At 43.3% G+C, this 16,402-nt stretch overlaps 2 protein-coding genes across 2 annotated transcripts; both read left to right on the top strand.

Moving 5' to 3' along the window:
- Positions 1–137: 137 nt before the first annotated feature.
- LOC148338999 (uncharacterized) lies at positions 138–6,554 on the top strand. Its single transcript, XM_088293848.1, has 10 exons — positions 138–1,426; positions 1,540–1,712; positions 1,781–1,918; positions 2,273–2,381; positions 3,094–3,271; positions 3,570–3,711; positions 4,281–4,427; positions 4,521–4,567; positions 5,349–5,428; positions 5,502–6,554. The coding sequence occupies exons 1-10, from the start codon at positions 1,325–1,327 to the stop codon at positions 5,598–5,600; spliced, it is 1,215 nt and encodes a 404-aa protein (XP_088149974.1). The 5' UTR covers positions 138–1,324; the 3' UTR covers positions 5,601–6,554.
- A 2,435-nt stretch (positions 6,555–8,989) lies between these two features.
- Positions 8,990–16,298, top strand: LOC148338998 (uncharacterized). Its single transcript, XM_088292408.1, has 10 exons — positions 8,990–9,135; positions 9,219–9,397; positions 11,454–11,591; positions 11,672–11,789; positions 11,863–12,046; positions 12,749–12,890; positions 14,163–14,315; positions 14,387–14,433; positions 15,354–15,433; positions 15,505–16,298. Exons 1-10 carry the CDS (start codon positions 9,028–9,030, stop codon positions 15,595–15,597), a joined length of 1,242 nt encoding a protein of 413 aa, XP_088148534.1. The 5' UTR covers positions 8,990–9,027; the 3' UTR covers positions 15,598–16,298.
- Positions 16,299–16,402: the final 104 nt, after the last annotated feature.

The raw sequence follows: 16,402 nt of genomic DNA, 5'->3' as shown, positions 1-16,402 counted from the left end.
AGGCAGGCAGCTCGGCTTACTTTTTCTATTAAAGCATTGGCTTTGCCTAACACTAGTTGAAAAAAAAAAATCGTACATTTCTGATTCACGTGGTTTAACTCATTTACTACCATTGACGGCTAAAGACGTCAAAGATCCATTTCTTTTTTTTTTTTTTAACTCAGTTGTTAGTGAATAAGTTAATATCGCTGGCGTCGGGCCAAAATCTTGTCCCTCCAAAATAGTCACTTTTCCAGAAAGCCTAGCATTGTATTGACAAAGATCACACTTTCAATAATGTGCACAAATAACTCCCAAATATGAAATTCACTCAAATGTGCCTTATAAGGTTTTGGTCCGATGCTAGCGATATAATACGACAACAACATTCGATGTAAGATATAGAATTTTATAGGTGTGTAGACAGGCAGACGCGCAAACAGTTCTGCCGAGGCATGCAAACCACAATCATTTCTTTCCTCCTAGACAAATGTTCTGTCGTCTTGCCAACCCGAATGCGTTATGAAGCTGGAGTTCCCCCGAGAAAGCACTGGAAGGACAGGAAAACTCCACACGGGGGCGGCGGAAGGAGAAATTCAAACCTTCCGCTTCAGAAATATGACGCAAACACGCTAACCATGAGCTCAGCGATTATTTCGTTAGGTTTGTCAAGTCGGACTTCTTTCAACGAAACCTTGTCATTGCGCAATGTTCTAACACCCTGTTAAAAAATAGACAACCTTAAAATCCGGTTGTTTACTGCCGCAGCGCAATCTGTCGGAATGCGGTCGAGCGAGTTTTATCTATCTCTCTATTGTTGCAATGAAATGTCACAAATCCGGAAAGTGTGACATTTGATTGTCGCTTCAAAATGAAAAAAGAGTGTGCGCTCTTTTTAATGTTCAATTGATTTCATGATGCCGTCTTCCTCATTCAAGTTCGTATTTTTTTTTTTCCACAACATCTATCTGCACGCATTTAAAGAACTGGTCCGGCGACCGCAGGAGCGTGGGACTTTTCAGACGTGTGCGGCAATTTCACTCAGCCGTGAAGTGCAACGTTCACTCCTGCCACGTCGTGTTCGGTTGCCGTATGGTTTGGTAAAAGGGCCGCGCTCATGTAGCTTTTCCACATCGCGACGTCGTATGAAACGCCGTGCGGCTCCTTGAGAGTCGGACTTTCACAAACGTGCACACGCACTGCAGGACACACTCACTCGGTGTGTTATCACAATCACGGTTTTCCTCCTGCCAAGCTACGCCCACGGACACTGTTGACTGCAAGTCAAGAAGTTGTCCAGCCCCGGTGGCACAAAATTTTATTTCTAGCGAGTCCATCGTCCGTCATGTGGGTCAGTCTGCTCGTCTTGTCCCTTTTCGCCTGCGGCTACCAGGCATTCAACTTCCTGAGCGCGGTGATGACCTACGACCCCTTCTTGAATAATACGGTACGTACCTTCCTCAGATTACTTTCAGGAGAGGGGAGTGGTTAACATGGAAACCAGCGAGGGGCACTTGATCAAATATCTACACCTGTTCATATCACTCCACGGCGCCACAGGTGGCTGTTCGCTTCAAAGTCACCTATCAAAATGAGTGCATATTCCCTATCTGGAGGTGCCAGTCAGGAGACTGTGCCCCCGAGACCACACTTTGGCCCGAAAAGGGCCAACGATGTTATATTGATGGACTCTCATATTATAACGTGACTGAGATTTCCCAGTTGGAGCTACGGTAAGTTGCCTTGAAATGAAGTCATGCAAAATAAAAAAAACACTACAATTGTGTTATTGCCCTTCCAGCCTGGGTGGCCTCAAGTGGATCAACGTCACCAACAACGTTACGGAGGTGCTGGCCGTCACACGCGTGAACACTTGGACGAGGAATGACACCGGCCGGCCAAACGCATCCCCTCGGGCCAACGTGTTGCCCGTTCTCAGGTAAGACCAGTGCTTCTCAAAAAGTGGGGCGGACGCGTGTGAACCTGGGGAAAAATGTTTTTTTCTTCCGCAGTACTACATTAACGTGTCATTGCACCTCCGCTCCAGTAGTTGGCAGTGGCGCTCTCCTTGCTCATTGTGCGCAGCGAGTATTATCTCTACGCTGTAGGTTTGGTTCGCCACGAAAATACTTTTAATTATAGTTGCGGCGGAGAGTGGGAGGTGGTGGGAGGGGCGTGAATTGTTTTCTTCTTGCTGGGGGGGGGCGTAGCCGAAAATAATTGAGAAGCACTGGGTAAGGCCAACCTAACATCCACGTGGCCAGCAACAAGCTTTTTTGCGTGCACCCCGCAGAGTCCACTCCAACTGCCAGAGGAACGTGACGCTACCCACCTTTGACCCTGACGGAGATGTGGTGAAGTGTAGATATCAAACTGAAACATCGGTTCTCGAACTCCGTCCGGTGAGTGTCCCATGAAAACAATATTTTCTACACAAAATGGGAGGCACTAACACAGGTGGTCTTCAATCCTGTCCCTCGAGGGCCGGCTTTCCATCTCTCACAATTGATTCAAACGATCAGAGCTGGGCAGTCCGACCCGGGGGTAGAACGGTCCGACCCTCCGGCCCGGCCATTTTTGGGGCAGGGGGTAACAATTAAAAAAAAAAAAAAAGAGCTCCATTAAGCAAGGCCGCAGGTGGATTTTAGTGCGGCCCTCGTGCGTGTGATGTGGTTGCCAAGCGGCCAAAATTTCATCTCAACCTTCTCAGCGAAATGATCAACCGCCAAAAATTGCCTCTGAATGCATCTTAAGCTGCACTGGCAACTGTTCGTGTTTACTTGCATTGGGCACATTCATGGAGAAAAACAAAAAAAAGAAGAATGAGACGAAGAAGAAGGAGGACGACACAAACCAACAGACAGACAGAGAAAACAGACGCAAAGTCAAACCATTAACCCGGTTTGAACAAACACCACCAGAATAAGCCCAAAATAACGTCAACCGATTTGAATCGCAAATTAGCCAGCTAATAATCTTGAAATAAACCTCGGCCGTTGGCATCCCTCCCACAGCAGCATCACGCAGACAATTTTTAGGAATAAAAAACTTCACCTCTCAAAACATTTCAGCCGTCAAGTAGTGAGGACCACATCATTCAATGTCTCTCCGCAGGACTGCAGCATGGTCTTCACCCCGGACAGCGGCCACAAAGAGGGCGCGTACGCCGTGCAGGTGATCATGGAGGACTTTCCTGGCCAGAACATCATTCTGTCTGACGGCGAGGGGAACGAGACGCTTCTCATAAGCGGGGATGCCATCGGCCAAATCCCCGTCCAGTTTATTCTGATGGGTGAGAAAGTGTGCACGTTTGGACTGGTACTTGGATGCCCAGTCTCTCCAGTCCCTTCAAGTTAGCCGTCTCCAGGGACTGCTTTCATAAAAAGCAATATTTGGATGGAGCAACAGAAACCGATGAAAATAAATAATTGAAATTACAACTCACCATTGCTCTGATTTAATCACCAAGGTCCCAAGTGTGTTATATCCAGAACATTCCCAAAGAATCACCTGTAGAGTTCAACCCATGTTTGACTGGACCACGGTTGGTACTTCTCCACTAACTCTTTTTGCTCCGCGTGAATGTGTAGTGGATCCTCCGGTGGCGTCCTGCGTGACGGGAAATTTCATACCTGCCTTCAAGCCTCCTACACCAGCCAACGGCGATCATCTGAACGCCTCAGTCAATAAGACCCTGGATATTGTCGTCATTTTTTCCGTGGCCATTTCTTCGTACGTATTTGATGCATGGGATAGTAAGTAAACAAAAATTAAATAAAACTAACTGCTGATTGGCTGCACAAGTAACCAATCTGGTGGGCCAATCTGCCTCTGCAAGCAGGGCCACGAGCACAGCAGAGAGAGAGTGAGAGACAAGTGCACTGCAGCGAGCCAAAATGAACCAGTTTTTAATTTATCAGCCAAACAAAAGCCAATAATCGTCAAAATGCCAAGTATCGGCCCCGATAATCGGCCCGGCCGATAATCGGTCTATCACTACCCTACTGATTATATAATCGAATCGACCCACTGCCATCCATTACTTGCGTAAGTTTCCGCCGATATCCCAGCCGACTTTGGGTTGTTGTCGCTCACTGCTAGACGACAAATTCATTATTGCATCATGGTGGCATATCGGTTAGTGCGTCGGCCTCCGTCTCCTTGGCGGACTGGCAGTATCCGATGTGTCTGTATGGGATATTTAGATTGGAGATGTTTCATTTTTTTTCTTCAGTTGTTCTTGTAACGCATGGTTGAAATTAAATGTTGGCTCAATCAATGAAGACCTCTCTGTGTTTCAGTGTTGTTAAGATGGAGCATAGCGGGCCGGTTTACATGAGACAAGAGTTCGACGACAACCTTTTTCTGGTCTGGACGCCGGAGAAGAGTGACTTGAGCCAAAGTCAGGCAGTCTGCTTTGTCATCCAAGGGACTGACACGGACCTGACGTACGTGTTTTTACTTCACTTCAGCTCCGCTCGTCAGGGACCGCCGTTGGCACAGACTTGACATGCTAACGCACTAATATCGCTCTCCCTCAGCATACATCAATCGGAGATGCGCTGTGTCATCGTGACCGTCCAGCCCGGTGAGTGGAACCTCTTGCTGTCGGTTCGTTAAATGAGGGATTCTCAAATGTGTTGGGTCCAGGGCCCGCTTAGAAAAAAAGGAAGAAAGGCATTACCTCATCCTTAAAAATGGCCATCGGCGTCCGATTTATTAAACTTCAGAACCTTTCAAACTTGTGGACGTAAATCCAAATAAAACATAATCGTCCACATACTATCGGAATTTTGTTGAGTCTGGTTTGGCCTTCCTTTGCACTTGTGTGAGTGTTCTTCGAAAGACTTCAGGACTCCATTATTTGTGTCTTTAAGTAATTGACAGGTCACGAGAGATCGCACGTGACAAGTAGGGTCGAACCATTCTAGTATGGGGGAGATCTGAGTTTTTAAAATAATTAAATGGAATAACCTACTGTTACTGAATATAAAATGTGTTTTATGAACTTCTATTTTCATGAAACATTTAATTAATCCAATAATTCTTTTTAAAGGGTTTTTGCGTGTTGGTTTGCTTTGTTTAAAATCTCGCGTGCCCCCTGGAGTTCCTTCAAGTACCCCCAGGGCTGCTCTAACTCACTAAATCGAATAATTTTCGTAAATTCACTCTTTAGTTATATTCTACTCTTGATTCTTGACTTTTTTTTCAAGCAGCGAGGGCAATTTGTGATGCTGTCACAGTCGTATAAGAGCTTTTATTGGCCCAATGCTAAATTACCACCGGAATAATAATGAGGGAAAATCTGATGACGTCACTCGTTAACCGCGAGCCAACCGATTAAAAGTGAGAGTGACTTCTTTCTTTAGTTCTGGCTGCAGTGACATTCAGGATCCAGTCCTGGGGGCTGCTATCCGCGGACGACATTCAGACAGTCGTCTTAAGGCAGGTGCGTCATTCAGCATGAGGTGCGCAACATTGTCAATGCTGACACGCTTTGAGTGCAACTTTTTGACCCGCAGCTGAAGCAGAAGCTGGTGGCGCAAGGGATGCCCTCTGACATCACGCTGGGATTGGCGAGCTACACAGAGAAGACCACAGCAACGACCTCTTCGGAATAGATTGTCCTGTAAACACAAACCGTCCATTGCGCCCTGAGCAAAGTGCAATACGGGGCCCGTCCGTTTGTGCCAATTAGCTTGTTAATTATTCATTCGTCTCCTGATAAACACATTGCGGAGGTGTGAGAGCGACGCAAGTGATCCGAGTACTTGCCGATACCAAGCACAGACACTTTTGCAATTGTGATGAAAATGTGTAGAGCGTTAACGCTGGAGTTTAATTTGAATTTTTTTTAACTCAATTAAAAAAAAATAATAATAATTTGCATACTTTGCAAGGCCAAATTCAAATATTCGCTGGACGTGTTGTGCAAATCATCTCGGAACAAAATACTCTGCTCAAGTTACCACTGGGCCTTGCAAACCAGCACTGCTGGAGTGTGGTGATGTCAAAGTTTTGAGAATTGAAAAAGAAAGAAAAATGCTTGTAAAGATGACTCAGTTTAGATCGAATTGAAGGATCAAAAAAAGCTATTGGAACAGTCTTTGAATTAAAATATACTTCTTATTTGCTCATTTTACATTCATTCTAAGATATTATTTAAGTAAATATCTGTTACAAGCTTCATAAAAAAATTGCTGAAAAATGTGATTCATAGCAATTACGGATGTTTTATGCGATTAATTAGTTAAAAAAATGTAATGGCTTGACAGCACTAATTTTAATACCTATTGTTTAGAAACACAACATGAATATTTTCTTGAACAAAACACTCCAATATAACACTTTTTCAACAAACAATTTGTCAAAAATCTGTTATTGTACCTGGGGAAATGTTATCGGTGATTTTTTTGGGGGGGTGAGTGCAGTGCATTGCAAAATTTGCCAGGAAAATCTCGTCAAGAAATATCAAATACAATCAAGAGCAACATTTGCAAGATTATCTCTTGGATTTCAAATCCTAAAATGAGGTTTTTTTTACATGCACAATAAAATTTGTGATTTTCAAAGCGTCTGCTTGTTGCCGTGCTTTATGTTTTCATCCCATTTCCTTGGGCTGTAAAAACACGTTTCAAGACCTTCTGGTGATAAACATGTCAAACCTTAAGACATTATCATACATGGACAAAATAAACGACAGGACCTCGCCTGAAACATGGAAGCTTTTTACGTTAACGTATTCTGTTCTAAGTTGGCTTATGACTTGGTCTGAGCTCTGAGACTCCTTCAGTCTTTGTCTGCTCACGACGTCATTTGACCTTGCAAACTGGATGAACACGCCTTCGCTTTGGACTTCCCCTCCATTTTTCGAAATAGTTGCTCTCCTGTTGCTGGAGCAACTTTCTTCGGGCTACTTATTACAGCAAGTCTTCCGTTTTCAAGAAAAATCTTTGAAAGGGTTGTTTTTCAACAGATCCACTGATTTATGACGCAAAATCATCTCTCGTCTGTTTCGGTCTAGATTCCAACCACACCCCAGAACTGAGATGATTAAATTCTTAAATGACATACATTTAAAAAAGGATTACTTCCTAACCACAATCTTGGGATATTGCTAGATCTTGCAGCTTTTGATACAATCGATCATAATATAGTGCTTGACAGACTCGAGCAGTAGTTGGGACATTCTGACACTGTTTGGTGTTCCACAAGGGTCCATTCTTGCACCACTTCGATTAAATCTCGACACGCTGCCCTCTCCTAAGATTATGTACCATCACAACATGTTTCATCCCATTGACTATAGTCCCTTACTTTCATTCAGAATTTTAGCAACCACTTCAAATCGATTACCTAATCTGCCAATTACAACAAGAAGAATATCTCAAATTAACTGTTTTAGGTCTCAAACAGACACAGACAATCGTGAGTTTATTTTCAGTAGGCCAGATGACTGTGATGGTGTCTTTACAGGACTTAACATAAATAAATAAATAAATAACTCAGGCAATTGCAACTTTTTTTTATCAGATCACCACACTGGCTTCCAGTGAGTCAAAGAATAAATCGCAAAATGGTCTTGGACCAAAATACCTGCAAGATGTACGAGTATTTAATTTGAAATGAAAGTGAACAAAAGCATTAGAACAAAATATCTGTCTTTGAAAAACCACAGAATTTAGAAAATAAAACATTAACAAGGGCTATTCAATTCATTTTTTTCAAGTTCAGCGGGCCGGATTAAAACGTTTAACGGGCCGCATGTGGCCCACGGGCCGTAGTTTGCTTTTGATCTTTTATGTATAGCACTTTGAATTGTCTTGTACATGAAATGTGCTATACAAACAACTCGCCTTGACTTACGGGCTGGTAGTGCTTCTGTGGACCAGACGCGACGTATTGGGCGGGCACGTTCCTCTCCCCTTTGTCATGTTGCATGATGCGCTAAAATCATGACTTGCTCAACTGTCAATCCAATTTAAACTCATTCAGTACCAGTCCAGGGAAAATTCATGTACTTTTTGGCGTCTATATCCGTCAATGGCAGTGAATCAGTTAAAAAAAAAAATGGACGCAATCATCTGATGCCTACACATAACTACACATTTCAGCCTTGAAAATAAATCCACTCAAAGCCTCTGGAGGTGAGGTGGGGAATATACTTCACCACAGAGTTATTGCCGCAACGCCACAGCAACGGGGCACTCCAAACCTCAAAGCTCAAGTCCGCACGCTGTCGGTCACATTGGAGTTAAAGATAGAAAAACTCTGCTTGACACGCGTGCACTCGTGGCTGACGACGAGGCGCTCTAAAAGGCAACCGTACGTCACAATTGCGCTGGCTAGTCATTAAGCAAGACTCTGAAGTTCTTATTTTGTAAGCGAGGGGCCAAAGGGAGTTACTGGGCCGTGTTTTAGCTATGCAAAAAAAAAAAAAAAGGGAATAAATAATTCAGGGAAACTGAAACGGTGGAAAACAGTTCAAGGCTACATCTCCTCAAATTAGCACGACATAATTGTCAATCTTTGGGTGTTTTCACAGTCATTATATTCAAATACCTAGAAACAAATCTCGGCATTTCCCTTTTCCGGGGTCTTTAAACATCCAGAGAAGGAGCGTTATGGTCTTTGGTCGGCGAAAAACTGCAGAGGCTTGGCATAAGAGCAGACCAACGTCAGGTGGGCCAAACGTTGTGCAGCAGGATGGAAGAAATCTGTCGTGACGTCTAATGGCATAAAGGTGTGGAGGAAAATTTGCAAGATGATCTGGAAGTCGACTGCAAGCCAGCCAAGCTGTATGAAGCAACAAATGTTTGCTCAATCGAGCAAAAAACACTCGTGACCCGGAACACTCGCGCGCACAAGTTAATTGCGCAATGGCAACCTGCCAGGCCTCACCTTTACATTCTGATGGTAAATTACGGGGACCGGGGAGGCGTCATTTTCCTCGACAGGAACAAGTCGGACCGCTTATAGGCGCTGGCGTCAGACGCTCATCAGAGGCTTGTTATCCCGAGTCGTGCCAGTGCGGTCCAGTCGTCCGTCATGCGTGGCTGCCTGTTGGTCTTGTCGCTGCTGGCCTGCGGCTGCCAGGCGTCCAATTTCATCGGCACAGCTTTCACCTACCATCCCCAGCGAGGTTCCAACGATACGGTGCGTACCGGCTGCGCTTCCCGGCAGCATCCTTTCAGCGATTGCTTTCTTCAGGTCTGTTCTCACAAGCCAACGCTCCACAGACGGTCATTCGCTACAAGGTGGCCTTCCAGGAGTGCGGCAACGTCACCGTGGTGGACTGCCCGTTGGACCTGTGCACGATCAACGTGGTGTCCGTGGAGAGGGTGGACGAGAACCCGGGAGAGTGGTGTCAGGATGAAGTGGTCGTGCACGTCAACGTCTCCAATAATTTGACGCTGCAGTGAGTCTTCGCGTCCATCGGCTTGCCCTTTGGGATCTTCGGGGGCGCTCCACAACCTTGTTTTTTTGCCTCGTCGCTAACGGCGGCGGTCAAGGAATCGAAACTTTTTGTGATTATAACTTCTTACTAGGTCAAAAATCAGATTTTATTCAGTCGTTTTGGATGATGATGCGATATTTAAAAAAAAAATTTAAAAAGATGTTAAAACAGAGATCTTAAGATCTTGATAGATTTAGCGGGGCTTATGAGGTGGAAAAAACTGAGATGGAGGAACGTGAACCCTTTAAAAAACCTTGACACAAAATATTTAGAACATTCTCCACCCAAGGCCATATTTAAGAGAATATTTTTGAATGATTGTAGCCGTTGCGCTCTCGAGTTCAAAATTTCTCCACCCAATGTGTTTGAGATTTCCTAAATTATGGGTGGGTTTAGCCAAGCGTTTTTTGCATTTAATATTCAACTTAAAATGAATTTATTGAACAATGGGCTGTTCAATTTAGTAAAAATAAAAAAAATCACCATTATTAATAATAATTGAAATCATGATTATTTAAGGATTTTTTGGGGGGGGAGTACAAAACAAAAAAATGTATAAATGAAAACCATACTCTGACAAATCAAATGCATTTTATATTTTAAATTAAAAAAAATGTACAAATGTATAAATCCGAGTATGGTTTCCCTGCATTGGAATTTACTTACAACATACTTAAAAATCGCCATCAAACTGTTGCAACTTTAAAACTATTTGAATCAAATTTTGAACTCAAGTATACTCACGACAGTATTAGACATTGTAAAATGAGGACAATTTTTACAATATTATAATATATATACTGTATATAACTGCATTTTTACCACGATGCCAATTTTGTAAACGTTGAGTGGAATAATCAGCCGTAATTGAATTTAGATTAATTTTGCAGCCCTAAATGAACATTACATTAATATTCAACGAATATATACTCATAAAAAAAATACATCTCTGAAGATTGTATGTTTTCGAAAATGTGAGAAATTACATTTAATGAAAGAAAAGTGAATATCACGTGAGCCACAAGGTCGACTTTTTGGTCAAGCTGTAAAATGCACCAATCTTCTAAGCGCTTGCAGATTGGGATTCCTTGTTAAAGTCGCTTTCCAACAATATCTATTTCATGAAGATTGACCGACCCCGTAGTTCCTGAGCTATAATTGAGGCGGCCACGCCCCTTTTTGTAAAACTAATTAAAATCGGTGGGCCGTAGCTCCCAGATCTCTCCTCCGATAAAGCTAAAATTTTGATTATGTGTTGTTCAGCATGTTTCATTCAACTCTAAATTCACTTGGTTAAAATGTTCAGATTTTTTGGGGGGTGATTTGGCACGGAACAACCCTTAAATTGTCCCGTGACCACATTTGTCGCTCAAAACACGTTTTCTGCCTGCCCCTCCAAAAAAAAAAATTAATAAAATAATATATATATGTATATATATATATATACTTTTTTTTTTTTGTAATGCGTTTTTTTTTTTAGCTCTGTGTGATATCGCAAAAACGTCATGAATAAAATCGTAAAATTAAAGAGAATTTAAGTTATTGAGATTTTTATTTAATTTTTTTTCTTCAATTCATTGGATATTGTGCTGCTCCTTTTGGAGGCACACCTTGGCCACTAGACGACATTATCAGACAATCTTGCAAACCCGAGCGGAGAGTTATACCAATGTTCGTGTCCAAGTAAGCGGCAATATTAGTCCGTTTTCACCGAGGATAAAGAATATATGACTACATCAGATTGAAGAGCAAAGGTTGTGTGGTTGCTTTAAATAACAACTTGACAGTGAACATCTTGAATTCTCTTCTTTGAAGAAAGCTGAGCTGTCTCTCTCATTTTGGTCTTCACTTGGCTCCATTTCAAAACCATGGGAATGCAAACAAATGTTTTTTTTTTTTTCCAAGACCTCTCAGTCAGTGCTGTCCCCTTTTGATGAGCTCATTCTGGATCCTGTGCATACCAAATGGACTCAAAAACTAAACTTAAAAAAAATAATATTAATGTTTGCTCTTCCAGTCTGGAAGGCGTGGAATGGCTCAACGTCGCCAATAACGTCACGGATGTGCTGGCCGTGATGAACGCCGAGCTGAGGACCAGATCCGACACCGGCCGGCCAAATGCGTCCCCCCTGGCCACCATGCTTCCAGTCTACAGGTACGTCCGCCTTGACACTGAAGTTTGGGCCCCGTGGCAACCGGCTACCGCGTTACAGAATGTTTGCGTGACTCCCCAAGGGTTTCTCCCAACTGCGAAACATACTCGCGGCTGCCCGTCTTTGACCCCGACGGAGATGATGTGGATTGTTACCCTCTTTACCCGGACAACAACCCAGATATTTTAATACTCGATGGAGTAAGTGTGCCCCACCCCAAAGAAACACACCGTCCTTATTTTGAGTCCGGTGCTGACTTCTACTGCTTTGCAGGGTTGTTATCTAAAATTCTACCCCATCTACAACGACAGCAGCGTGGAGGGCACGTACGCCGTGCAGCTGCTCATGAAGGACCACGCTATTGAGGACCTGACTCTAACGGACTCCGACGGGAATGAGAAAATTATCTATAAATATGAAACGATCAGCGAAGTCCCCATCCAGTTTGTTCTGCAGGGTGAGAAAGTGTGCACATTTGGACTTGACTCACCTTACGGCGCTCCAGTGCCAGGTGGCAAAAGGCTAAAACGGGGGGTCTTCAATCTTGTTCCTCAAGGGCCGCTACCCTGCCGCAACACACCTGATTTAAATGATCAGGATCAATATCCTGGTTCCGCAGGCCTTGCTGATGAGCTGATCGTTTGACGCAGGTGTGTCGTAGCAGGGGGAGATGGAAAACAGTCCAGGAACAGGATCGAAGACCACTGGTGTGAAACGCTGAACAGCATCCGTAATACTTTGGTTATCGATTTGTATTTTCTGAGGCCATGAGTAGGGGTCTACGCAAACATTTTGGCGATGATTTAACAATTTTTGGATGTGGAGCTTTTTTTACGTTAAGCGTTTTAGGCTGTCACTAGAATGTTAGGTTCGCACCAAATGCATTGCGAGCGTTTCCCGAGTATTGAATGTGAATGTGAATATGAATTTAAGTCAATTGCGTGTGGGGCGACGAGAATGAAGCCTTTGGAGCGATGGGACGCAGAGCGAAGCGCCGATAATTACCATTAATCCAAAAAATGCAAACGTAGTCCGAAAACGTCGTACCTGATGCCAATTCTGTGTCGCTTTTCATTCCTCTCATCTCCCTGAGTTCCCTTCTCTTTGTCCTTGTTAGCAAACATTTCGTGACTGTAACTTTTCTCATGTACGTTTACAGTGGATCCACCTGCACCATCGTGCGAGTATGGAGAATACATTCCCGCGTTCACAGAACCTACACCTCTAGATGGAGACCATTTCTACGCCTTTGTGAACCGGAAACTGGAGATTGACATTTACGCAATAGCAACGGAAACGACGTAAGTGTTGCTTATAATTAATTTAATACCACCACAGAAATACAATCATTCCTTCTACTGTCGACTTTGCTTTGTCATATTCCACTTACAAAGGATCTAGTCATTAACAATTCTTTCCGATGGAAACCACTTCCTGGTTATGTAGCAGCCGATGACTGTCGCATGTGTTGCACATTGTATGAAGCAGTTCTCAACCACAATTTTTTTTTTTGGAACTAGTGACCTGACAAATAAACAACAATTAAAATAAAATACCTCATGCTCAGCAGCGATACTGATTGCCTAATATTAGTGCCGTACCGAAGGGCAGAGAGAGGTGCAGTAGTCCTGAAGTGCAAATCACAAAAAGAATTAAACAAAAAGAGGTCATCCCAAAAACAAACACAAAAAAAAGAAAACACAACAGCAAAATCACAAATAGAAATAATTAAACAAAAAAGGTTCATACAAACACAAATCAAAAATCACCCCCCCCCCCAAAAAAAAAACAAGACTGAAAATCAAAAATCACAAACGAACAAAAAGAAAGTTGGTTTGTTTTTACTTGTATTTCCAATATACTTTTTTTTTGTTCAAATGATCACCAAGTTCAGAGAAGCCTGAAAAGGCTCTTAATTATTTGAATCAGGAGTGTTGGAGGAGGGAAACATCAAAAACAGGCTGGATTGGGCCTTTTCACGACAAGATTTGGGGCACCCCTGGTTTCATTATTTGATATTTAGATTTGCTGTTGTGTTTCGTCTTTTGTGATGTGCATCATTTTGTTTCCGATGAATGTCCTGGTCTTTGTGTTCGTAATTATTGATTTGGTGTTTATTTATTTATTTTTTGGGTGATTTGCACTGGGCCACTGTAGTGACAAGTTCAGACATCTTTGTGGACAGCTTATCAGTCTGTCTTCTACTCTACGTACAAGTACCCTAAACAGGGCTGGCTCGAGCGAAGGTGGTACCCTAGGCAAGATTCTTCTTTAAAAAAAAAAAAAATTAAAAAAAAGAGTTTTACAAAAAGAACTGATTAATGTCTGTGTTGCATGTGCAATTTTCAAAAGTACACATTGCTTTTGTGCGCTTATTACATTGGCTACTTGAACATAAGTGTAGCGAGCAATTTACTATAGTTTAAAATGACATGCGGTTATACTGTTAAAGTTTAGAGTACACTAGTAAAGTTAATAACAGTAATAATGATCATACAAATTCATATCAACAATGTGCTTTAGGCCAATGGTGTCCAAATATGTGGATAACATCATGTGGACTTGTTTGCTAGACTCTCAGATATACTGTTCAGTGGGCCGGCCGGCGTGACGAAGACGATGGTGGACGAGGGACACTTTGTTCTTGCCTGGACGCCGACTCCAGAGGATTCGGGGTTACGTCAAACCATCTGTTACGTTGTGGAAGCTACTCTAAATCCAAACGTGTACGTATAGATTTGCTCTTTGCTCACTGGCACACTTGGCATACTAACACATCAATAATGCTCTCCCACAGCAAATTCCACTCGAAGATGTGTTGTGTCTACGTGGCAGTCGACCACTGTGAGTCGAGTTTCTTACTGTGTCTTCTGGAAAGAATTTAACAACGTCATCCTGTGGCAGTGGTGGGCCGATCATTGCTAATAAAAAAAAATGCAATGAAACAGCAAGTTCTGCAAGTCAAGCACTTTTGCTCAGAGCTGGGCACTTGAACTTCTTTTGCTGGTCAGTCCCGGTCTCGGAACCAAATGCGTCCTTATTCATAAAAATTGCCGGCCCCGAACCTCGTTGCGGCCCCCGCAAAAAATGCATGACGCCGCCACGGGAGAGATGCTAACGGCAGGGGATTATTTAAAGATCATTTTTGGTTTAAGAAGAGACGTGAGACAAAAGCGTGCGTTCAATCGTGCCTGTATTTCCTTATTCTGACGTCACGTAACCCGCGCTTCCCACCTGCTACTGGGGCATACCATTAAAATAGGGGGTGGGCAATATCACAATCCCCATGACAATCATTATCTGGCTACAATTTGACTTCCCCTCTTTTCTCTCTGTCTTGGTACCCCTCCCCCCCTTGTATTGGTATGCCCCAGTAGCAAGCGGAACGCCTGAGTTACGTGAAGTCAGAATAAGGAAATGCACGCACGTTTGAACGCACACTGCTCTCTCACGTCTCTTCATACACAACCAGTTGGTTGTGGCGCTTTTGACGCATTCTGAGGCATTTTTTGACCCCAGGGAGGGACTGTCCAGCTGTGGTTTTGAGAAGCTTATTGTAGGCAAGCTATCTTGCGACTTTGAATTCGGATTGTTTGAAGAAATCGCAGTACTTCTTTGGGTTGAAGTTCGTTCGCGGGGTTGCTCTGGGCAGATGAGGCACTGCAAACACATACAAGATGAAATCTAATGAGACAAAAACGGCTCACCACTGCCACTTGTTCACCAGGCACAACAAATGAAAGCTACGTGACTTTTGTCTTTAGTGACTTTTGCCCTGGATGCCACATTCGTGTCCCGAAGCCACACGACCGAATACGACATCGAAAACATCGCCTTACCGCGGGTATGCCGTCAACACGTCACATACGCAACACATGGATGCACACAGTTGACGTGCCGCTTGTTGTCCTGCAGCTGAAGAAGGAGCTGGTGGCTCGAGGGCTTCCCCCGGACATCACGCTGAGAGTGGTGAAGTTTTCAGAGAAGCCGACAGATGTCTTTCCATGAAATGTGACCAATCGCTTTCATGTTCTTCAAGCATCTCCCCCCCCCCCTCACTTCACCTGTCTCAACAAAAACCCAAAACGTTTCATTGAAACGCATGACGCTCACCCGACATGTTATTTCGAGTAATGTGCGGCCATTACGACACACCAGTTTTGCTAATCAAACTTGGTTGTGACAAGTTTTGGTCTATCTAATCAAAGGTTGAATTTGAAGAGTTGGCTCCTCTGCTGTTAGTTTTAAAAAGCGGGTAAAAAAGATTTGAGACATTATATCAGACTTGCATATTTTCCCCTTAAATGTACAAAGCAAATTGCGAGTCTTCTCCGCTGCTGTATACCTGTAAATAATATTTTTGTTTGGGTCTTCCCATTTGGCTGGTCGTAGTTTGGAGCGATAGGTCAGGTTACTCACGGACGACCTGTCATGAGTTGCTTCAGAGAGGAAGCAATACATTTTGTTTTGTTTTACTTTTCCAATTTACTAGTCAAGGGTCATTAAAATAATTAGGACAATTTTCATAGCTGACTGATTTGTACCGTTGCTGCCCAACTGGATGGGGCGGAGCAGAAGCACGCGTCTATGGAGCCTGAAGCAAAAAAAATTTGATTTCACTGTTGGATTTTTTTGCAAACTTTGTCATTCCGTTCACTGCCAAGTTGTCCTCCACAACATATGTAAATAATAAAAATAAAAACACGTCACTATGTTCTGTTGACTGTTCGTTGCTCTTGAGCAGGGACGCAGCTGCTTAGTTCACTTTTGCCTAAAATACCCACTGGTTACGCTGGACATAACGCCGCTCCAT

Source organism: Idiotropiscis lumnitzeri, chromosome 4 (assembly GCF_059441095.1).
Source record: "Idiotropiscis lumnitzeri isolate Australia: NSW breed Sydney's pygmy pipehorse chromosome 4, RoL_Ilum_1.0, whole genome shotgun sequence".
NCBI lineage: Eukaryota > Metazoa > Chordata > Actinopteri > Syngnathiformes > Syngnathidae > Idiotropiscis > Idiotropiscis lumnitzeri.
This window is presented reverse-complemented; position numbering and strand designations above follow the sequence as displayed.